We start from the raw sequence: 24,236 nt of genomic DNA, 5'->3' as shown, positions 1-24,236 counted from the left end.
AGTTGACACCCGCTCCTCAAGTCACACAACCAACGAAAAAGGAAACTTTCTCGACCGACAACCTACCACCTTTTCGTAGGATGTGTGTTCCACCTATATCCAGAAGTGGAAAGCAACCTATTCCCATGACTGAGAACCTTCACAGACAACCTATTCCCACCCAACTAGTTATAATTCCACGACCTAGTCCTGTCCCTCTGCCACCTATTTGTAAAAAAGCTGAATCTACACCCCGACCACCTGTAAGACCTCCAATGAAACGAGGTGTAACACCCATCCTTCCACCCATTTCCACCAAAAAGCTGTAGTGCTGTACCGTTAGAGTAGTTTTTTAACTACCTAACCCCCAACCGGTCTTGACAGAAGCCGCACCATCTGAGCCTGGTTCTGTCGAAGGTTTCTTCTTTTTAAGACAAAGGAGTTTTTCCTTCCCACCGTCGCCCAGTGCTTGCTCAGATGGGATCATTTGATTGTTGGGGTTTTCTTAAACATAAATTGGCCTATTGAAAAAATGTAGTGGTTCTTACTACATTTTATTTTCAATAGACCAATTTATGTTCAAAAAAAAAAAAATTACAGCAGAAAAGAAAGCATGGGAGACATCTGATGCATTTCATTGCTTTTTAAAAAATAATTTATAATTTATCTGGAACAAATAAAAGAAAGTAAAAATAATCTTTTGTGGATTCTTTTTCTTCAATAAGTAGTAGAATAGGCAGTTCTTTATACATAAAGCGTAGTGTTTTGTTAAAAAATAAAGTGGCACAGCGGCACTGTGTTAAAGGCCTGTGTTTTTACCATCAGCGTGACAGCACCGTGCCGCCTTTGCAGTTTTAAGGCCCAGGGAAACAAGCCTGCCAGCGCTCTGTAGCGGCTGTGACCGCTGCCGATAAGGAAAGGCTGCTCTTCATAGAGGACTCAAGCTCGGGGAAACGTTTTCTGGTCGACTCTGGCTCCCAGAAGAGCCTCTGGAACTCTTGTGTCGTCTTTACAATGGTATATTATTTAATCTCAAAAAAAACAAAATAAAAAAAAATTGGAGATTTCCCGTATCACATAACATGTGCAGGTACACTGGTACAGCACATGTGAGCGAAATTCTTATGTGTGTGCAACAGAGGTGTGCAAAATACAATAACATAAGAACAAGCAAAATATACGAATGGGTAAATCTGAGAATTATAAGAATAAATATATGTACAAATATAAGAGTGTATGTTAGGGCTGTTCGATATAACGATATATATCAAATGACGATATAAAAATGTCTATCGTTTCCTATTACGCTATCGTTTGTTTCGTGATGTCGTAAAATAAACTGTTTACAGCAGTATTTTTCATCGTTTTGACGGTCACCTTAGTGGCTATATTAATTTCTTAAAGTTCTCTCTTTCTCTTATATTTAATATAACCACACTATGGGCGGGCAAGTGCCTGTTTTTACGTGTTTTCGTTAGCAACAATGACGGTAAAACCATCGCGTGGTTCCGCTGTACGCTTGTTTGTTTTCCACGTAAACCTTTCACAATAAAGCTCAAGATCCTGTTGAGACTTTTCAAAACAAACTGAATCACATGAGAGAGTATGCAGAGTTTACAGATGAGAAGCAAACAAAGAGCCGTCAGACTCAAACTATATGTATACACCTGCCCGCCTTCGTAAACAACTAAATGCTATGTTGCCCTATCATTTTTTGATTGGTCCACATGGTATATTTTTTCACCAATAGGAAAGGCTGGGGGAGTTGGGAGGGGGACTGAGTGCTTTCTAGTGTTTTTCCTTATAAAAACCGTTTCTTCCCGCAGTAAATATAAACAACGATAGTATTCAGGAAGAAAACCTGCATATATTATACTGAACATAAAGTTGTTTGCAAAACTTGTGCATAATTTTTACAAATGTACAACTTCTATTCGCATTTCAAGTTATGAAAACAATTCCTTAAACATGTTTGTGGCTTTTACAATAAAAATGACAAGTATTTTCTACTCGGATTTTGAATTTTTTTTGTCTGAATTTAGATCTATTGTGCAAATATAGTATAAATGAAAAATTAACTCAAATTTCAGATATTTGAGGTTGTGCCAAAAAAAAAAAAGAAGAAGATTTTTTTAAAGGTGAAATATAGAGGTAAAATCTAAAGTAGTCAAAAACGGCCAATTATACTCTGGACCCCAGAGGGTTACTAAATACATTTACATGTCTTGGTGACTGCAGCTGGAACCTTGGCAAAAAGTGTATGTGTGTGTGTGGAATGCTAGCTACCAGCATTCATAATATAATAGTTACAATAGCAACAGTAACCAGGGGGGTGGGGCTTAAATGACAGAACAAAGACAGGCTACCATGATGTCACATGCCAGGCCACTATGATGTCACATGCCAGGCCACCATGATGTCACATGCCAGGCCATAAAAATCTATAAATAGGGGTGCCTCGACACACAGTTGTAGAATTCCCTTGCAGGTGATTTTAAGCTAGCGATTGAATTGTGTTTTCAGATGAAAGCGCTTATAACCTTCTCCCAAAGTAGAGTACTCTTCCTCCACCCAAACCTAAAATGTATATTTCTAAATACAGGGAAGCAATTGTATTAGAAAATAAATATAAAAATGAACACAGGACCATGGTGCCAAGAACAGTTAAGGCGCCATCTCATCGCGAAATGTGCCCACAGAGGCCAGAAGGCGAAAAACCTGAACACACATTCAGGAAAAAACCAGAACACACAGGCATGAAGAAAGTCATGGCTCAACCTGCTTGTGTGGATACACGCAAAGGGGACAAGCAGCTCCTTGAGAAATCTGGACTTGTCCCCTTTTATTTACAGAAAAACGATTACAGAATCGTTCCAGGCTACCTGCGTAGAAGAAAGGCAGAGAAAGAAAAGGCTAAGCAGGACAATGATGCCTGGTTAACAAAACAACAGGAAACAGTTAAACCACTGGCCGAACAGGAGAAACAAAACATTCTCCAGGGCCTAAAGAGGAGGTTTAATGAGCTAAACTTTGAATATCAATCCCTCCCTTTTACTATCTCCCCTTCACAGCACAAAAAATACAATTACAAAATGTTTCTCGAAGAGGCAATGAGTCAAGTTGAAAAAGACATTGCCCTTTTTGAGGAACATAAATACATTTACGTAGGCAGGGAAGATGCATCTGACGAACAACAGTTACAGCGGACTCCACTGCCACCCATTAGACCGAAAAAGACAAAGTTGACACCCGCTCCTCAAGTCACACAACCAACGAAAAAGGAAACTTTCTCGACCGACAACCTACCACCTTTTCGTAGGATGTGTGTTCCACCTATATCCAGAAGTGGAAAGCAACCTATTCCCATGACTGAGAACCTTCACAGACAACCTATTCCCACCCAACTAGTTATAATTCCACGACCTAGTCCTGTCCCTCTGCCACCTATTTGTAAAAAAGCTGAATCTACACCCCGACCACCTGTAAGACCTCCAATGAAACGAGGTGTAACACCCATCCTTCCACCCATTTCCACCAAAAAGCTGTAGTGCTGTACCGTTAGAGTAGTTTTTTAACTACCTAACCCCCAACCGGTCTTGACAGAAGCCGCACCATCTGAGCCTGGTTCTGTCGAAGGTTTCTTCTTTTTAAGACAAAGGAGTTTTTCCTTCCCACCGTCGCCCAGTGCTTGCTCAGATGGGATCATTTGATTGTTGGGGTTTTCTTAAACATAAATTGGCCTATTGAAAAAATGTAGTGGTTCTTACTACATTTTATTTTCAATAGACCAATTTATGTTCAAAAAAAAAAAAATTACAGCAGAAAAGAAAGCATGGGAGACATCTGATGCATTTCATTGCTTTTTAAAAAATAATTTATAATTTATCTGGAACAAATAAAAGAAAGTAAAAATAATCTTTTGTGGATTCTTTTTCTTCAATAAGTAGTAGAATAGGCAGTTCTTTATACATAAAGCGTAGTGTTTTGTTAAAAAATAAAGTGGCACAGCGGCACTGTGTTAAAGGCCTGTGTTTTTACCATCAGCGTGACAGCACCGTGCCGCCTTTGCAGTTTTAAGGCCCAGGGAAACAAGCCTGCCAGCGCTCTGTAGCGGCTGTGACCGCTGCCGATAAGGAAAGGCTGCTCTTCATAGAGGACTCAAGCTCGGGGAAACGTTTTCTGGTCGACTCTGGCTCCCAGAAGAGCCTCTGGAACTCTTGTGTCGTCTTTACAATGGTATATTATTTAATCTCAAAAAAAACAAAATAAAAAAAAATTGGAGATTTCCCGTATCACATAACATGTGCAGGTACACTGGTACAGCACATGTGAGCGAAATTCTTATGTGTGTGCAACAGAGGTGTGCAAAATACAATAACATAAGAACAAGCAAAATATACGAATGGGTAAATCTGAGAATTATAAGAATAAATATATGTACAAATATAAGAGTGTATGTTAGGGCTGTTCGATATAACGATATATATCAAATGACGATATAAAAATGTCTATCGTTTCCTATTACGCTATCGTTTGTTTCGTGATGTCGTAAAATAAACTGTTTACAGCAGTATTTTTCATCGTTTTGACGGTCACCTTAGTGGCTATATTAATTTCTTAAAGTTCTCTCTTTCTCTTATATTTAATATAACCACACTATGGGCGGGCAAGTGCCTGTTTTTACGTGTTTTCGTTAGCAACAATGACGGTAAAACCATCGCGTGGTTCCGCTGTACGCTTGTTTGTTTTCCACGTAAACCTTTCACAATAAAGCTCAAGATCCTGTTGAGACTTTTCAAAACAAACTGAATCACATGAGAGAGTATGCAGAGTTTACAGATGAGAAGCAAACAAAGAGCCGTCAGACTCAAACTATATGTATACACCTGCCCGCCTTCGTAAACAACTAAATGCTATGTTGCCCTATCATTTTTTGATTGGTCCACATGGTATATTTTTTCACCAATAGGAAAGGCTGGGGGAGTTGGGAGGGGGACTGAGTGCTTTCTAGTGTTTTTCCTTATAAAAACCGTTTCTTCCCGCAGTAAATATAAACAACGATAGTATTCAGGAAGAAAACCTGCATATATTATACTGAACATAAAGTTGTTTGCAAAACTTGTGCATAATTTTTACAAATGTACAACTTCTATTCGCATTTCAAGTTATGAAAACAATTCCTTAAACATGTTTGTGGCTTTTACAATAAAAATGACAAGTATTTTCTACTCGGATTTTGAATTTTTTTTGTCTGAATTTAGATCTATTGTGCAAATATAGTATAAATGAAAAATTAACTCAAATTTCAGATATTTGAGGTTGTGCCAAAAAAAAAAAAGAAGAAGATTTTTTTAAAGGTGAAATATAGAGGTAAAATCTAAAGTAGTCAAAAACGGCCAATTATACTCTGGACCCCAGAGGGTTACTAAATACATTTACATGTCTTGGTGACTGCAGCTGGAACCTTGGCAAAAAGTGTATGTGTGTGTGTGGAATGCTAGCTACCAGCATTCATAATATAATAGTTACAATAGCAACAGTAACCAGGGGGGTGGGGCTTAAATGACAGAACAAAGACAGGCTACCATGATGTCACATGCCAGGCCACTATGATGTCACATGCCAGGCCACCATGATGTCACATGCCAGGCCATAAAAATCTATAAATAGGGGTGCCTCGACACACAGTTGTAGAATTCCCTTGCAGGTGATTTTAAGCTAGCGATTGAATTGTGTTTTCAGATGAAAGCGCTTATAACCTTCTCCCAAAGTAGAGTACTCTTCCTCCACCCAAACCTAAAATGTATATTTCTAAATACAGGGAAGCAATTGTATTAGAAAATAAATATAAAAATGAACACAGGACCATGGTGCCAAGAACAGTTAAGGCGCCATCTCATCGCGAAATGTGCCCACAGAGGCCAGAAGGCGAAAAACCTGAACACACATTCAGGAAAAAACCAGAACACACAGGCATGAAGAAAGTCATGGCTCAACCTGCTTGTGTGGATACACGCAAAGGGGACAAGCAGCTCCTTGAGAAATCTGGACTTGTCCCCTTTTATTTACAGAAAAACGATTACAGAATCGTTCCAGGCTACCTGCGTAGAAGAAAGGCAGAGAAAGAAAAGGCTAAGCAGGACAATGATGCCTGGTTAACAAAACAACAGGAAACAGTTAAACCACTGGCCGAACAGGAGAAACAAAACATTCTCCAGGGCCTAAAGAGGAGGTTTAATGAGCTAAACTTTGAATATCAATCCCTCCCTTTTACTATCTCCCCTTCACAGCACAAAAAATACAATTACAAAATGTTTCTCGAAGAGGCAATGAGTCAAGTTGAAAAAGACATTGCCCTTTTTGAGGAACATAAATACATTTACGTAGGCAGGGAAGATGCATCTGACGAACAACAGTTACAGCGGACTCCACTGCCACCCATTAGACCGAAAAAGACAAAGTTGACACCCGCTCCTCAAGTCACACAACCAACGAAAAAGGAAACTTTCTCGACCGACAACCTACCACCTTTTCGTAGGATGTGTGTTCCACCTATATCCAGAAGTGGAAAGCAACCTATTCCCATGACTGAGAACCTTCACAGACAACCTATTCCCACCCAACTAGTTATAATTCCACGACCTAGTCCTGTCCCTCTGCCACCTATTTGTAAAAAAGCTGAATCTACACCCCGACCACCTGTAAGACCTCCAATGAAACGAGGTGTAACACCCATCCTTCCACCCATTTCCACCAAAAAGCTGTAGTGCTGTACCGTTAGAGTAGTTTTTTAACTACCTAACCCCCAACCGGTCTTGACAGAAGCCGCACCATCTGAGCCTGGTTCTGTCGAAGGTTTCTTCTTTTTAAGACAAAGGAGTTTTTCCTTCCCACCGTCGCCCAGTGCTTGCTCAGATGAGATCATTTGATTGTTGGGGTTTTCTTAAACATAAATTGGCCTATTGAAAAAATGTAGTGGTTCTTACTACATTTTATTTTCAATAGACCAATTTATGTTAAAAAAAAAAAAATTACAGCAGAAAAGAAAGCATGGGAGACATCTGATGCATTTCATTGCTTTTTAAAAAATAATTTATAATTTATCTGGAACAAATAAAAGAAAGTAAAAATAATCTTTTGTGGATTCTTTTTCTTCAATAAGTAGTAGAATAGGCAGTTCTTTATACATAAAGCGTAGTGTTTTGTTAAAAAATAAAGTGGCACAGCGGCACTGTGTTAAAGGCCTGTGTTTTTACCATCAGCGTGACAGCGTTGTGTTGTTTTTAAGTACTGTATAATACTTAAATATGATCAGTTAGACAAAACCAGCTGATGACAAATGTTTTGTCTTGCTTTGTTTTATATTTGGGACAGTTCTTAACCCAGTTTACAGCATGATTTAGCAGATATACATTTGCCCTTCTAAACAGAGAATGTTTCAATTTCACAGGTTTCACCTCAATTCTTTTATCTGCTGAACTAGAACACTTCAAAATGTGTGACAGTACCAGTAGATAACCACATTTCTGCAAGTTTGTTTTTTGCTTGTTCAGCAACTTCAGCAAGTGGTTATTGATGTGTAGCCTGGTCTCAAATATCTATTTTAGACACTACAGGTTAAAAGGATATAAATATTGTCATGTAAAAACTTTATTGTAAATATTTCATATGTGTTTAAAAAAACAAAACAAGAGTTCAAATGCATTAAAAACGTGTTTAAAATCACAATAAATAGAAGTCAATTATAATTTAAGTGTTCATGGAGTTAAAGTTACAAGAAACACAAAGGTTTGTTATCTAATGTAAAACAAGGAAAACTTTGTATTTGCTTCAAGTTGTTTTACAAGCTCATTTTGAGTTGTCAATCTTGTATTTGTTGTATCCCATTGGTTGATGTAAACCTATTGTCCAATCAGACGTAAGGAAGGCGGGATCTAAGTGAGGCGAAGAAAAGAAAAACTAAGCTAGTGAGAGTCGGCAGCAGCACGTTACCGGAGGAGGTTGTGTACCAGAGCTAACGGGAGAATAGTCCAAACAATAGCCGTGGATGCAGAGTCTATGTTCCTGTTATGGACTGTTTTGCCCTGTGATGAGTGAGTACTGAATGTGGAGTTAGCATTGAGCTTAAACGGAATGTATAAGTACTTAAAATGTATGATGTTAATCGCGAGTTAGCATGTTAGCATTTTAGAGCCTGTATTAGCTATGTATGCTGAGTATGTAAACTACAGATTACTCTATGGAACTAAATAGTAATCTCTAATGCACAGTGGACCGAGAGGAATTCTCTGGACCCTTCTGCTGTGGATAGGATTTCCGTGGGTTTGTTCCAGTGTGCTCAGCAGCCCATGTATGCTGCTAATTCCGACCACGTTGCCGAGTGGAGGCCGCATGGTCACAAACCGAGCCTGCCCCTCAGCTTGTCCTCGCCCTTAGCCCGAAGGATTTGTGAGTAGCCACGAGCACGTGCGTTTTGTTTTCTGCTTGTTTATCAAGCGAAGCGGCCATTTGTGTTTTTTCTGGCCCAACGAGCCCGAGCAACGATCAGGCCTGCAACGGTTTCAGTACATGAGCTCTAAAAGGTTACAAATTTGAACTGAACTAAAAAGGGGAATATCTTGGATAAATGTGTTGTTTCTAAAACATTGACTGTGAATAGAGGAAAAAACCATCCAATTGAATTGTAAGGAAACACTTCAGAACTTGGAATATTGTATTTTTTATTTTTATTTAAATCATACTTTGTTTTGACTAAATCTTACATGTTGAATTTAAAGTTTTGTGTTGTGTCATATTTATGCTTTACAGAGTTTATAAGTGATAAGGGTTACTAAAGGTAAAAGAGAGGTTTAACATGTTAGATAAATTCATTATTCTTAGTGAAGATTAGACAGAACTCCTTATTTTCACTAAGTGGAGGCACCGCCAACATTAAGATTTCTAAGTACAAAGGTTAAAACTGGTTAGCTATCGTTTCTCCTGTTTACCAATAAAATAAGTAACGTACCCAGGGCCCCGCTCAGAGTACTATCACCATCTTAACCGAGGGTTAATCCAGAGCTACTTGAGTTGGGTGCTACACATTGGAGGCACCGCTGGGATCTTTTTTGTTGTATTATATAAATTTTAAGTTACCACTAAATCTGCTGTAACCTTAAAGTAACTAAGAGTCACACTGGTCCTAAAAAGTAATTTCAATTAATTTCTTGTCTTCCCCCTACAAAGTAACTTGTTAAAACTATGGCCACTAAAAGTAATGTTTCACAACCAAATCTTGCAAATTGGTGCAGAGGTGAAGGGCTTGATCAGGCACATGCCATTCTAGTTCTTGGAGTGTCTGAAGAGGAGGAAATATCCACAGTAGAAGAAACCCTCGAACAAGTAAAAACCTTGGGCAAGGTAAGAGTGAGAGGAAAAATGTTTGATGCCAATAATCAAACCCTGACCATGTTATGTGAATGCCGTCAAGAAGTCGATCCTACCAAAGTTCCACCAGAGGTGATTTCAGTTAAAGAAGGAAGTAAATGGAAAATAGTTGTTGCAGAACAAGAAACAAACTCTGACCTATTCACAGAGAAGTTGGACAGATTTCTACATAATGAAGGGAAAACATTGGAGGATGTTAAAAGACTATGTGATCCTAGCACGTCATGGAACAGCAACCCCGAGTCAATCATTCGGGCGGTAGGTGATGTTTTGCAGTCCAAGCCAAATGAAAGCAATTCATACCGTCGTTTTAGAATCTTCTCTGGAGTCCACCCTACTCCACCTGGTGAAGACAATTTAGACAGCTGGTTAGAACAAGTAAAGTTCATGTCTGATGAGTATGAGTGCTCAGATAAGGAGAAACGCAGAAGGATTATTGAGAGTCTCAAAGGGCCAGCGCTGGAGATCATTCAAGCAGTGCGCATGTCTAATCCCATGGCAAACCATATGGATTACTTACAGGCATTGGAAAGTACCTTTGGAACCTCAGAATCCGGTGAGGAATTGTATCTCACATTCAGAACTATGCATCAAAGACAAGGTGAGTGCTTGTCTAACTTCTTGCTGAGACTGGAAAGATTACTGAACAAAGTAGTGCAAAAGGGAGGCCTACAAGTAGATGAAGCCAACAAAGCAAGACTTGAGCAACTCATTAAAGGTGCCACCGAATCAGACTTCATGCTGCTTCAGCTAGGTCTAAGAGATAAGCGGAATGATCCCCCGACATTTTTAAGCCTACTCAAAGAAATTCGAGAAGAAGAGGAGCGTGAAGCTGCAAGACAAAAACTCAAAAAACCAGCACAGAGACCGCATGTGCATGCAGTGCAAGTAGCAAGTGAAACAGACTCTAAAGGCTGTCAGCAACATGATTTTCAGTCCGAAATTCAAGAGCTAAAAGAAAAGCTGAAAGAGCTCAACAAGCAGTCTCATTCTACGGAGTCAAGCCACAAAAAGATGTCCAGAGAAAAGAAAAAAGAGAAATCAGACACAAGCAGCGAAGTGCAACAGTTAAGAAAAGAAGTCAAAGAGCTGAAAACACAGTTAAGTGTAATGTCAGTAAAGCCACAACATTATGCAAAAGAGAGAGGCCATTATTCTAAGTCCAAAGGAGACTTTAGTCCAAAGTCATCTACCTTTAAGCCAAAGAGTAGTAAAGAGTCAGATAATTTCTGCTACAGATGTGGAGAAAATGGCCATTTTGCAAACAAATGTACAGCTCCGGAGAATGCTCAAAAGGTAATCAAAAAGCTTATTCATCAAGTGCATGGAAGCCCACATGGACAAAGTCAAAGTACAGACGCTCAAGATCAGTGTGTTGCCCGAGTTAATACTACCAATGTTCCAACTCAAAGTGTCAACATACCGGAAGGTCTTATCGGTCCATCATCCATAGCTCCTATTAAGGTCAATAACATCTCATGCCATGGTCTTATGGATTCAGGGTCAACAGTGACCATTATCTTTGAGGATTGGTATAGAGCCAACATACCAACAGTCCCTATACAGCCCATTTCCAATCTAGCCATCTGGGGCCTATCAGCTGAGTCCTATCCCTACCATGGGTATGTAGTAGTAGAGATAGAGTTCCCTGAGGATGTAGCAGGTGTCAAGGGTCCCCTTAATGTCCTCGCTCTCGTCTGTCCTGAGCCCCCACAAGGTCATGAAACCCCTGTAGTGGTTGGTACAAACGCTTTTCTGTTCAGCCGCCTATTTCAGCTGTGCAGAGATAGCGGTAGTGAGAACAAAGTCAGCTCCATGAGGATACAGGCAGTTTATGATAAAATCCAAACTCAGTCCCTAGGATCCCATGCAGCCGACGATCCCATAGGGCAAGTGAAATGGCAAGGTCCAGGGCCACTTACCATTGCTCCCGGAAAAAAATGTTATGCCACGTGTAAAGTAGAGCAGAAAAGAACTAAACCCCAAGATGTTGTTTTGGTTGAAGCACCTGCCATGCCCCAACTCCCATCCGGCGTGTTGGTCCAGCCAGGTGTTCTCCGTGAAAGTGACATGGATGAGAACAGTTTCATCGTTCTATTACAGAATGAGTCAGAAAAGCCTACCTCTATCCAAGTCGGCACAGTTATTGCCGAGATGCATGCAGTGGACGTAGTCACTGACCCTAAAGTTTTAGAACCTGAAGCTAGTACCGTAGCTCCCGTACTCTTTGATTTTGGTGACTCTCCTGTCCCTACAGAGTGGAAGAAAAGACTACAGCAAAGGCTAGCGCAGAGACGTAATGTTTTCTCTCTTGATGAATGGGATGTGGGGTTAGCTAAAAACGTAGAACATAACATCCGCCTTAGCAACTCTACCCCCTTCAGAGAGCGTTCACGTCGTTTAGCTCCGGCCGATATTAATGATGTACGACAACACCTACAGCAGTTGTTAGCTGCAGGCATTATCAAAGAGTCTCGAAGCCCATTCGCATCACCTATTGTTGTAGTGCGAAAAAAGAATGGCTCCATCAGAATCTGCATCGACTACAGAACTTTGAACAGTCGTACTATCCCCGACCAGTATACCATCCCTCGTATTGATGACGCCTTAGATTGTCTTACAGGCAGCAAATGGTTCTCAGTCCTCGATCTTAGGAGTGGGTACTACCAAATTGCCATGTCCGAGCAAGATAAGGAAAAGACTGCATTTATCTGCCCCCTGGGGTTCTATCAATTTGAACGAATGCCACAAGGCATCACAGGAGCCCCAGCCACTTTTCAGCGGCTCATGGAGAAGGCAGTGGGTGATATGCACCTTCTTCAAGTCCTAGTGTACCTTGACGACCTAATCGTCTTTGGTAGAACACTCGAAGAGCATGAGCGACGTCTCCTCAAAGTCTTAGATCGCCTTGAGGAGTTTGGTCTGAAATTGTCACTTGACAAATGTCAGTTCTGTCAGTCCCAAGTCAAATATGTTGGTCATATTGTCTCAAAAGATGGTATAGCCACGGATCCAGAAAAAGTAGAGGTTGTCAGGAACTGGCCAGAGCCAACAGATCTGAAAACTCTTCGCTCATTCCTTGGTTTCTGTGGGTATTATCGCAGATTTATTGCAAATTATTCAAGCATAGTCCGCCCATTAACTGAGCTTACCAAAGGTTATCCACCTACTCAGAAAAACAAGCGAGCTCAAACCAAATACCCAACCAAAACGTACCTCAAACCTTCTGAGCCATTCAAAGAGCGATGGGACCACTCCTGTCAAGCCGCATTCAGAAAAATCATTGAATGTCTGACCAATGCCCCTGTTTTGGCATTTGCAGACTCCACTAAACCTTATGTCTTACATGTGGATGCTAGTCTGAACGGGTTAGGTGCCGTGCTCAATCAAGAGTACCCTGAGGGCCTTAAGCCTGTTGCTTTTGCTAGCCGAAAGATCAGTGACTCAGAACGAAACTATCCGGTCCATCAACTGGAGTTCTTAGCACTTAAGTGGGCGGTCGTGGATAAATTTCATGACTATCTTTATGGAGCTAAGTTCACGGTTAGAACCGACAACAATCCCCTAACCTACGTGTTGACCACCGCAAAGCTAAATGCTGTTGGACATCGTTGGCTTGCAGCTTTAGCCACGTACGATTTCAACATCCAATATCGTCCTGGTCGTCACAACATAGACGCAGATCTATTGTCCCGACAACACACCAATGACACTGAATGGACAGATGTACCACAGTCTGCAATAAAAGCCATCTGTAAAAAGGAATCTATCTATGAAGCTACTAAGTCCCCTGTCAGGCTAGTAGACCAACTGGGAGTTCCTACATCCGTGATTCCAGAAACTTATGTCCTTCCAGTAAGCCTAAAAGCAACTTTGGAAGATCAATTGACTCCTACAGACTTACAAGTTGCTCAAGATCTGGACCCAGTCATTGGACCAGTCAAACAAGCCATCCAGACTGGAAAGCAACTTATCACATCCAAAAATTCACCACCTGACATGTCTTTGTTAAGTCGTGAGAGCAGGAAACTTGAACTGAGAGACAAAATACTATATCGACAGAGAAAACTGGACAATGGCACAGTTCACAAACAACTGGTTTTACCAGATCGATACAGAACAAGTGTAATGAGATCACTACATGATGAATGTGGACATCTAGGAGTCGAGAAGACAACAGAACTCCTCAAAGACCGTTTCTATTGGCCACGCATGAATGCTGATGTGGACCAGTACATCAAAACATGTGGACGTTGTGTCTCTCGCAAAACTCTCCCACAACGGTCGTCGCCACTCAGTCAAATCACTAGCAAAGGTCCTTTAGATCTAGTCTGTATTGACTTTCTCCAGATTGAACCAGATAACAAAGGAGTTGCTAATGTATTAGTAGTGACTGATCATTACACAAGGTACGCCCAGGCATTCCCTACAAAAGACCAAAAGTCAGTCACAGTTGCAAAAGTATTATGGGAGAAGTACTTTGTGCATTACGGATTACCTGCCCGGATACACTCAGATCAAGGTCGAGACTTTGAAAGTCGCCTTATCAAAGAGCTCTTGTCTATGCTAGGTATCCGAAAATCACGTACCTCACCATATCATCCGCAAGGAGATGCTCAGCCAGAACGTTTCAACAGAACCTTGCTATCAATGCTTGGAACTCTTGAAAATGTACAGAAACAAAACTGGAGTCAGCACATCAGCCAGTTAGTACATGCCTATAACTGCTCAAAGAATGAGTCTACTGGATATTCTCCATACTATCTAATGTTTGGACGTAATGCCAGATTACCCATTGACATTTGCTTTGGTGCTGTTCTTGAAGATGACGCGGAGATGACTCACCTGCAGTACGTCGACAAAATGAGGAAAGAACTCAAACAAGCATACCATCTAGCTACCGAGAATGCAACAAAGAACCATTTGAGGAACAAGTCACGTTATGACCAAAGAGTAAGAGACCAACCTTTACAAGAGGGAGACAGAGTTCTGATAAGAAACGTTGGCCTTACTGGTAAACACAAACTGCAAGACCGATGGAAGTCAATACCTTACATTGTCATCACACAGCTGCCAAACCTACCTGTGTACAAGGTAAAACCGGAACAAGGATCTGGAGGTGTCAAAACTCTACACAGAGACCATCTGCTACCAATCGGTTATCTTGTCAGAATCGCAGATAACTCAGTTTCACCTGAAAGAGTAAGAACACCAGTTACTAGAAGACGTCATGCCAACAGACGTCAGATACGGGACCAAGAAGATCGATTATCTGTTGTCTTGCCAGACTCCGAATCTGAGAATGAGTATGTCTACCAGTACCCCACCATTACCAGTGACCATATTCAGAGACATGAATTCAGGTCAGACAGACCTAACACAGAATCTCTTCCCTCTGATAATTCCCCCTCATCTGAGAGTGAACCGGAATTGGAGGAAGGACCTTCTGAAAGTTCTCATGAAGAGGAATGTCAGCCATCAAATGTGGAAGGAGATACCAGTGATACGGCTGCAGACACCGAAGTGGAGTTGAGGACTCCCGCAAGACCTGAAACCCGAAAGTCAAAGCGAGAGGTGAAACCAGTAATCCGTTTGACCTATGACAAACCTGGAACGCAGTCTGAGGAACCTGTGACTATTGTACACCAAGGCATGGTTATACAGTTGAACCTCAGTAGCACCAGAGATAAAAACCATCATGTAAAACACTCTAAACACCCAAGGCATTACTCTGAGCCCAAGTCTAAAATCCTGCGTTAGATGAGGACATCTAAATATTTTAGACGGGGAGGGTGTAGCCTGGTCTCAAATATCTATTTTAGACACTACAGGTTAAAAGGATATAAATATTGTCATGTAAAAACTTTATTGTAAATATTTCATATGTGTTTAAAAAAACAAAACAAGAGTTCAAATGCATTAAAAACGTGTTTAAAATCACAATAAATAGAAGTCAATTATAATTTAAGTGTTCATGGAGTTAAAGTTACAAGAAACACAAAGGTTTGTTATCTAATGTAAAACAAGGAAAACTTTGTATTTGCTTCAAGTTGTTTTACAAGCTCATTTTGAGTTGTCAATCTTGTATTTGTTTTATCCCATTGGTTGATGTAAACCTATTGTCCAATCAGACGTAAGGAAGGCGGGATCTAAGTGAGGCGAAGAAAAGAAAAACTAAGCTAGTGAGAGTCGGCAGCAGCACGTTACCGGAGGAGGTTGTGTACCAGAGCTAACGGGAGAATAGTCCAAACAATAGCCGTGGATGCAGAGTCTATGTTCCTGTTATGGACTGTTTTGCCCTGTGATGAGTGAGTACTGAATGTGGAGTTAGCATTGAGCTTAAACGGAATGTATAAGTACTTAAAATGTATGATGTTAATCGCGAGTTAGCATGTTAGCATTTTAGAGCCTGTATTAGCTATGTATGCTGAGTATGTAAACTACAGATTACTCTATGGAACTAAATAGTAATCTCTAATGCACAGTGGACCGAGAGGAATTCTCTGGACCCTTCTGCTGTGGATAGGATTTCCGTGGGTTTGTTCCAGTGTGCTCAGCAGCCCATGTATGCTGCTAATTCCGACCACGTTGCCGAGTGGAGGCCGCATGGTCACAAACCGAGCCTGCCCCTCAGCTTGTCCTCGCCCTTAGCCCGAAGGATTTGTGAGTAGCCACGAGCACGTGCGTTTTGTTTTCTGCTTGTTTATCAAGCGAAGCGGCCATTTGTGTTTTTTCTGGCCCAACGAGCCCGAGCAACGATCAGGCCTGCAACGGTTTCAGTACATGAGCTCTAAAAGGTTACAAATTTGAACTGAACTAAAAAGGGGAATATCTTGGATAAATGTGTTGTTTCTAAAACATTGACTGTGAATAGAGGAAAAAACCATCCAATTGAATTGTAAGGAAACACTTCAGAACTTGGAATATTGTATTTTTTATTTTTATTTAAATCATACTTTGTTTTGACTAAATCTTACATGTTGAATTTAAAGTTTTGTGTTGTGTCATATTTATGCTTTACAGAGTTTATAAGTGATAAGGGTTACTAAAGGTAAAAGAGAGGTTTAACATGTTAGATAAATTCATTATTCTTAGTGAAGATTAGACAGAACTCCTTATTTTCACTAAGTGGAGGCACCGCCAACATTAAGATTTCTAAGTACAAAGGTTAAAACTGGTTAGCTATCGTTTCTCCTGTTTACCAATAAAATAAGTAACGTACCCAGGGCCCCGCTCAGAGTACTATCACCATCTTAACCGAGGGTTAATCCAGAGCTACTTGAGTTGGGTGCTACAGATGTATCATACTTTCTTCAGTCGTGATGGATTCTGTTTTCAGACAGGGTAAAACATCAGGATGGTGGCTAATACGGAAAGAAAAATGGATGGTGACAGAAAAACAGAGATAGCTTATACTAGACAGAATGGCCTGCATCCCTTGCTGTGTTCTTTTAATTCTTCAGCAAGGCATTTGATGATGACTATGGGTTCTGGACTTCATGTAAATAATTTTCATCCAAATACTAAAAACAATCCTTATGCAACTTTGTCCAATTCATAACTGGGTACTAAAAGGGCTTCAATTCATGAACAGATGATGCAAGACTTCTGTTTAACATCTTTAATAAAAGCTACGAGTGGAAACTTTCATTTAACATCAAGTCTTGGCAGCATACAGAAGTAAAATATGTAAAAAAAATTGAAATTGCCCAACATTTACAGATTTAATGTGCTATATGTGCATGCCGTTGAATGCATATGTATAGGTTTGTGCATGAGTTTTCTAAGGCTGTGTTGTCATTCTCAGTTTAAGAAGCAGCACAAATACAATGGGCCTGCTGAGCCTGACAGCCATAAGCATCCGTCATAATGAAACTACCTTTAATGAAACAAGCTCAGGAACTGCCCCTAGACACACACACACCTACAAGTTAAGCACACTAATAACTCATATATATAATCTGTGAAATCTCACATAGAGTGCATTTTGGATGTAACAAGAGCACATCACAAGAAAGCAACAACAAATAAATAAATAAATAAATGACACCCCGCTAAACAATAAATATATCACCAGTGTTGGGACTAACGCGTTATTAAGTAACGCATTACAGTAACTACGTTATTATTGTGGTAACGAGCACGGTAACTAGTTATTATGCCAAAACCAGGAACGCGTTACTCGTTACTGGGATTTAGATAGGCTCGTTATTCGTTACTTCGTGTGGTGGCTATCGCGGAGCTTCCACAGATTCAATAACATTAGCAAGTGGTGGAAGCCAGCAGGTGGATGAGAGAAAGGGAGGCAAGAGGAGAGACCCGAAGCGGCCGCCGGTCCCAGTGTCAGGTGAACTGAACTTCAGGTAAGAAGTTATAACCTGCAGTCCATCTGGGTCAGATATGAACCAAGTTTAGGTGGAGTTTATTTTCGTTATGCTGACTTTTTTGTACTGCGTGCTAGCTAGCATGACGGAGTTTCTATACAGCTGGGTGGGTGCTATGTTACTGATGTTGAACTTTATTTTGTTCATAAGGTTAATTATTAGAGTTGCCAACCGTCCCGTAAAAAACAGAATCGTCTGGTATTCCGAGAAAATATTACGCGTTTCTTATTGAGGTGAAAAGGAACAGTTTGTCCCGGACTTCAGCTACAATGAAAAAGACACAAAGCTGGAGTTATTCTGTGTTTACGCTGCACAGCTGCCTCTTCTTCTCTCATCCTCTCACCCTCCCTCTCCTGTTTCTACTTCAATCATGAAACTGATCAATGATCAGCTGATCGGCTTTTCTCTCTTGTTTATTTATCGCCCACTTTGCGGCAGAAAGAGGAAACCAGCGGATGTTGCGCTAAACAACAGCAGCACTTTTAAGCTTGATCAGCTGTTGTTAGAATTTATTTAATATTAATTTCTAGTATCAGCTGATGTTTGCTGGAGCCACAGCTGTAAAGCTGCTGGTCATGATGTCGGTTTGGATATGTGGTGAGTGGGAAACATGAAGATGAAACCAGGAGATGTCCTTACTGAATCATCAGAGCTGTGATGGAGAAACAGGTTTACCTTTTAGTTAACATGAATGAGTTGAAGGGAAGTTATGAACTGTTTCTGAGAGATAAATAACACCAGGATCCTTTTCTAAGCAGCTGACAGCTGGTAACTGTGCAGGGGTGTTGCCAGGGGTCCATGTAGGGAATTAAAAGGGAAAGGGGGGCACAAGGAAATACTTTCTTATTCTCATTTAAAATGTCTCACTTTTAAAAAAATAATTATCTGAGTCTTACAACAAACAATTGATAGATTGATGCATATATACCATCAGAACAGTGTACATCACTGTCACAACAGTATTTATTTTCATTCAAAGGCTTTATGATTTTTCCTATAATGGTGGGCCGGTCTCTAGTCAAAATGCCCGGGACGATTTTTTTGTCCCAGTCCAGCCCTGTATGCAGCTCATCTGCAGTCTGGTGTTACCTACATCTTCCTATTCAGAAGGCAGAATTTCCGAGTTCTGAGTACAATCGAAAGCACCACGACTGCAGTTTTTGTGTTGGATGTAAAAAGCAGGCTAGGATAGAATCAGGCGTGGGATTTCTCTCGTGGAAATGTGCACATTATTTTTTCCTTTCTATTGGTAGGTGGCACAGTGCACTTGTGGTAAGTAAGCAAGCTAGAAGAAGAATCTTGCTGGGTATCCAGTTACGGAAGCAACACATTAACAAGAGAATTCTGAGTAAAACCAAAGTTACTTTCCCTAGTAACTAGTTACTCTGAAAGTAACGAGTAACTTGAAGTAACTGAGTTACTTTTGATAGAAGTAACTAGTAATGTAACTAAGTTACTCATTTAAAGTAACTTACCCAACACTGTATATCACAGAACTTAACTTTGAGTGAGAAAAAAAGAGAAATAGTCTGGAAACAGATGAATTTTCAGTCACTGACACAGTGGGAGTTCTGGCAGACACGTTGCACTAAGAAATGTCTTATTTTTAGAGACTGACCTGAATGTATGTTAGATACTGGTCAACACTGGAGCACTTTGGGATGCTGTAGCCCTTGTAGAAGCTAAATGCAGGTCCAAACATTTCCTCACTGAACCACACCTTGGCAAAGGTGTTGAGGAGGCGCTTGTCATAGTCGTCGGTCACACGACCACCGTATTGAATCTCTCCAATCATGTATCGAACTGTGTTCCAGGACACACCCTAAGGAGATGATAAAACAGTGATAAAGGATGACAAAAAAATTGTTCATGAATGTGCAATATAATTTGTGAGCAGACTGAATACATACACAGTCAGAAAGCTCTAAAACTCCCAGCAGATGGCTGTTGTTGATAAGTATTTACAATATCCTTTCTTTAAATCTCAACCCTTTTAACATTTTTTTATGGTCAAGAGTCCTAATCACACAGAATAATAAGCATTACTCTACCTACCTTCTTAATATCCATGTCATCAAGATGGTTTTGAACAAACTGGACAGTGGCATTAAAATCAGCCTGGTTGAACTCATAGGGAATATTCCATCCCAGGGGGCCATATTTCCTTCTCTCCTGAACTGTGCTGTGAAGAAAGGCTACTGCATACAGCATCGGCCTCCACTGCGCCATGTTACTGACATCCAAAAGGTCCTGGTTTATACCTGGTCAGGGACATGCAGGTCAAAAAGATGTACTGCATGCCCAAAAGGAGGCTAAGTGTAACATCTACAGAAATGTATTGAAATAATCCATAACTGAATAAAGTCAGTTACTTCTAAAACCAAGCATTGCACAAACATGCACACACAGATTTCCTTTTTAGCGAACAGTTAGGATTTGTTGCGTAAATGTGGGAGAAAAGATAGTGAACTGAATATGTCAGTCAAAATAATACCTTCTTTCTGATATAATACCAAACTGCAATTACTAATCGAAATCAGAATTCCCTAGCAGATCATTACATGGAGAAACCTTTGGAATGCAAGCGCGCGGATCCACACAGGTATGCACACGGGTGTTCACTGCTCGTAGACCCAAATTACACCTTTCTTGGCTGCTACTTCGACGCACATCTGTCCTGCGTGCTGCACAACAACATTGAATATTTAGTATTTACTGCTGTTTACACTTAGCTAGATTAATGCGATGGTGTTGTGTTTAGTATGTTGCTTTGTTTTTTTTTTCTGCTTGTTTTCTATAAAAAAAAAAAAAAAAAAATTCAAGCTGTAGATACGATCTCAATTCCCCTCCAGGAACCATGTCATCTGAGCCAGGAAAAGACAGCTGGTTTCTACATTTTAAAGATTCTTTTCTTTCTTCACCCTTGTTTTGGACCAAAACACAGACTAGATAACTCAGACTTGTTTAAAATTTTACTAACCTTGGGTAACATGGGTAAAAAACAAAATCCGGAATACAATAAATATAGCATCAAACAGGTGTTTCTCCCACATTTCCATCTTTTTATTCACTTACTTATTCCTATCATGGATATCACGAAGTAGAGGTGTTTTGTATATCTGCATCTCCAAATGTACACATCAATATTGGAATATATTTCATTCTCTTAGGTCCTCTTTCTTTATCACATAGATAAATTGGATCTATTAAACTGGCTAGTATTTCTGGACTTCTTTAATGTGAGCTTAAGTGAGCCAAACCTACCGCCATATGTCCTCTTAAGCCCTGCCTTGAGGCCCTGTGGTGGTTCATTGGTGAACTTGATGGACATCTGGAGAAGTGTGATGGGAAAGTGTCTGTGGACCTCAGTGGTCATCCAAAGGCGGAAGCTGTTGTTGACAAAGTCTGTCTCTGTCACAGTGTCCATGAGCTCATCCATGAAGTCCAAACCCAGGTGGCAATTCTGGAGTAAGGCCCAGCCACCCTGGGGACAAACACAGTAGTATGCCTATCATCCATGACGAAGACTATAAATGAGGAGTTCAAGAAAACCCTAAATAATTTCTATAAATTCCAAACCACATTTTTAGAGACAGAACATCTGTATTGCTAAAACAGCAGTAATATCTCACCACTCACATTAGCCATAGTTTGCTGCAGAAGCTTGCGTGCGTGGACCTCTTGTCCTTGACCCATGGATACATAACGGGTCTCGATTTTCAGCTTCTTCCCGAGTGCTATAATGGAGTCAGTTGGATCTGAGCCCATTGAAAGGAAGCAGATGAGAGGTGTTCGTGGGTCCGACTCCTCCCACATCTTCTCTAAATCAAGAATCACCCCTTCAGTGTATTTCTCCCCTACTGCGTCCATTATGTATTTACGGGCCTAAAGGAAAGAATATGATGCAAAGCAGATGTAATTTTTTAAATGCTTTGTAATGCAAAGAGTTGAGCAAAGTAGTCCAATAGTATATATTGGAATAAATTTACTTTCTAGAAAGCTGAGAACTGAGATAATTCTTCAAAGCATTTTCTTTACTGGCTAACTCTTTTTACCCTTAAGGCTAGGGCAACTGTGGACTGGACTGTGAGTTTAACTAAATAAATTGGACTCCAGGCTTGTCTTCAGTGGGCCAGAAAGTTATCCATCAGTAAAACTGAATATCTTTTAGCCACTGTAAATATTCAGGCACAGCAGGCTGGAGGGTGAAAGCTGTATAACAACAAGTTACACAAGCTGCTTCTTATCTCAAGAAGAGCTTTGACCAAGCAGCTTTCAGTGAAGATTAAGAGATTATACATTCTTGTTTTGTGGTCCGTGTCTCATTTATGTAGCTGTATTTTTAAGTCAGGAGGTATCGCTTCCCAAGCTTTAAGCCATTAACTCTCAGATTAGCAACTTTAAGCCTTTTCTCTTTCTTTAGTGGTAATTATTAATTTTAATTGCAGTCTACAGTATACTATTGAAAATGCACTATGATAGAAATGAGAAAAGTAGATTTACATTGCCTGTTCTACTTGTTGTGTTGTATATTATAAAGTAGGCAAAAGCATGACCAAAAAACAGACCAGACAACCAATGTTTGGCTTTCTAATTAAAGAAAATGGATTGGGTGACCCTTAGCCATCCTATGCTGCTATAGGCTGGTTAGACTCTTCTGATGCTTTTAAAGTTTACACTGCGATATTCATACTGTTAATATTTCCCTTCTCACTCCTGTAGTTTATGTTTTGTCCTTGGTCTCTCTATGTTCTCCTTTTCTCTCTCCTCTTTACCCCTCACCAGTCGCAGTAGATGGCCTCCCTTTCTGAACCTAAACCAGCTTCTGCCAAGGACCCGATCATTAATTCTGGAGCACCGTCACCAAAGGCTTGTTCACAGGGGAACTTATAACAGTTATTACAATATTAATGTTCCAAGGAACTTTTTGTTTTGAATTGGCATTATATAAAGAAAACTGAATTTAATCATTGTATCTGTCCTCTATAGCCATGCATAAACATGTCTCTCCTTACTTGTGCGATGGTCCTGTCAGGACACCAGCAGCGTATGAGGAGCAGCCGTCTAAAACAGTCAAGAGACTGGTCATAGGAGTTTGGGACTACTTCCTCCTCTGGGGCCTCCTTGTCAAACCAAGCCTTCCACTGTTTCTCGTTACGACTTATCTGTAAGAAGACTTATCTGTGACAAAAAGCTCTGACGTGGGAAACAAATATAAAACAGGGCAAAACTTTAACTGCATTACAGCACATCAAAATCTGCAGAAAAGATAAAAGAATACTGTGAACACTTCAAACATATTTAGACACAAAGTGATCTTCAAAGTGGCCAACAAAAGAAAGCTAATAAGTAACAACAAAAAAAGACAAAAGAAGGATGAAATGTACCCTGTTTGACTATGTGCACTCCCTCGCTCTCTCTCTGTGTCTCGTCTCCCTTAACTGTTTCCGTGTCCCCCTCGTTGTCTCCTCCCGTTATCTCCCTGGTCCGTCTCATCTCCCTGAATTTTCTTTCCTCCCAGCTCCCGTGTCAAGTTGTGTGACTTGGTCTCTGTCTTAGTGATTCCTGGTTTACTTTGATAGTCTTCTGTCTGGTGTGCATCATGTTCAGTTTTGTGTCCCCGTGTCTCGTTAGTTAGATCACGTTCGGCTGGGTCCCCTCCAGTAGTTTGTTCCCTCGTTTGCCCTGGTGTGTATTTATGTCTGCGTCTCCCTCTGTCCTGTGTCGTGATCTCCCTCATTTCCCCGCTGTGTGCTCTGCCTGCCTGTGTAGTTCATGTGTATTCCCAGTTTAATAAGTTTTGTATTCCTGGCGTCCAGCAATAAAGCTGTTCTGAGTGTGAGTCTGCATTTCTGTCCTATCCTGCCTGCTTCACACAGCAATTCATGACAATATAGCTGAGGTCTCATGCATGGAAGAAGTCTTATTTATGGCACTTCATTTTATAACGAGCACAGACAGACACAACATGTAATGCGTGACCTAACTAGATGATTATGCAATAACAGGAGGCCATGAATTGACACTGCTGTAAACACCATGTGCTTCCAAGATGCGATCTGCATGTGTGATAGCACAAAATATGCCAACAGATTGTGCTAATATTGTTATGTTTATCACAACGAAGCACAAAGGAAACTAGACTAGCAGAAGTGGCATGGCAATCAGAATCAGAATCAGAATACTTTATTGATCCCTGGGGGAAATTAAACAAGTCTGGCAATGGCACGGCAATAACCTTTTAACTGTATAACAGTGGATACAGCTCATCAATATAGCTTTAAACTCTCACATACTTTAGGATCAAATTTAGAAAAAAATAATTGAGGATATACCCAAGACAGTTTAGCAGTCAGTCATAAGGTAACACATACATAGTGGAGGGACCAATTATTTGATCCCCTGCTGAATTTGTAAGTTGCCAATTTGTAAGTTTCACTTCCAATG

At 40.4% G+C, this 24,236-nt stretch overlaps 2 protein-coding genes across 2 annotated transcripts; one reads left to right on the top strand and one right to left on the bottom strand.

Annotated features, from left to right (window-relative positions):
* The first annotated feature begins 9,792 nt into the window (after window positions 1-9,792).
* On the top strand, window positions 9,793-16,764 carry LOC147316897 (uncharacterized). The gene is made up of 2 exons (XM_086313062.1): window positions 9,793-15,713; window positions 15,891-16,764. Exon 1 carries the CDS (start codon window positions 9,793-9,795, stop codon window positions 15,163-15,165), a length of 5,373 nt encoding a protein of 1,790 aa, XP_086169188.1. The 3' UTR covers window positions 15,166-15,713; window positions 15,891-16,764.
* A 2,533-nt stretch (window positions 16,765-19,297) lies between these two features.
* LOC147316896 (dynein axonemal heavy chain 5-like) lies at window positions 19,298-23,285 on the bottom strand. The gene is made up of 7 exons (XM_086313061.1): window positions 23,177-23,285; window positions 23,040-23,047; window positions 22,805-22,954; window positions 21,429-21,674; window positions 21,054-21,273; window positions 19,845-20,050; window positions 19,298-19,611 (listed from the first exon to the last, which is right to left on the bottom strand). Exons 1-7 carry the CDS (start codon window positions 23,283-23,285, stop codon window positions 19,396-19,398), a joined length of 1,155 nt encoding a protein of 384 aa, XP_086169187.1. The 3' UTR covers window positions 19,298-19,395.
* Between the last annotated feature and the right edge of the window lie 951 nt (window positions 23,286-24,236).

This window comes from Aulonocara sp. 'chitande type north' Nkhata Bay, linkage group LG12 (assembly GCF_057382095.1).
Source record: "Aulonocara sp. 'chitande type north' Nkhata Bay isolate Kocher_YH1m ecotype deep benthic linkage group LG12, A_spYH_male_GT1.1, whole genome shotgun sequence".
In the NCBI taxonomy this organism is placed as follows: Eukaryota; Metazoa; Chordata; class Actinopteri; order Cichliformes; family Cichlidae; genus Aulonocara; species Aulonocara sp. 'chitande type north' Nkhata Bay.
The sequence above is the reverse complement of the archived record's forward strand: the minus strand, read 5'-3'. Positions and strand labels throughout refer to the sequence as shown.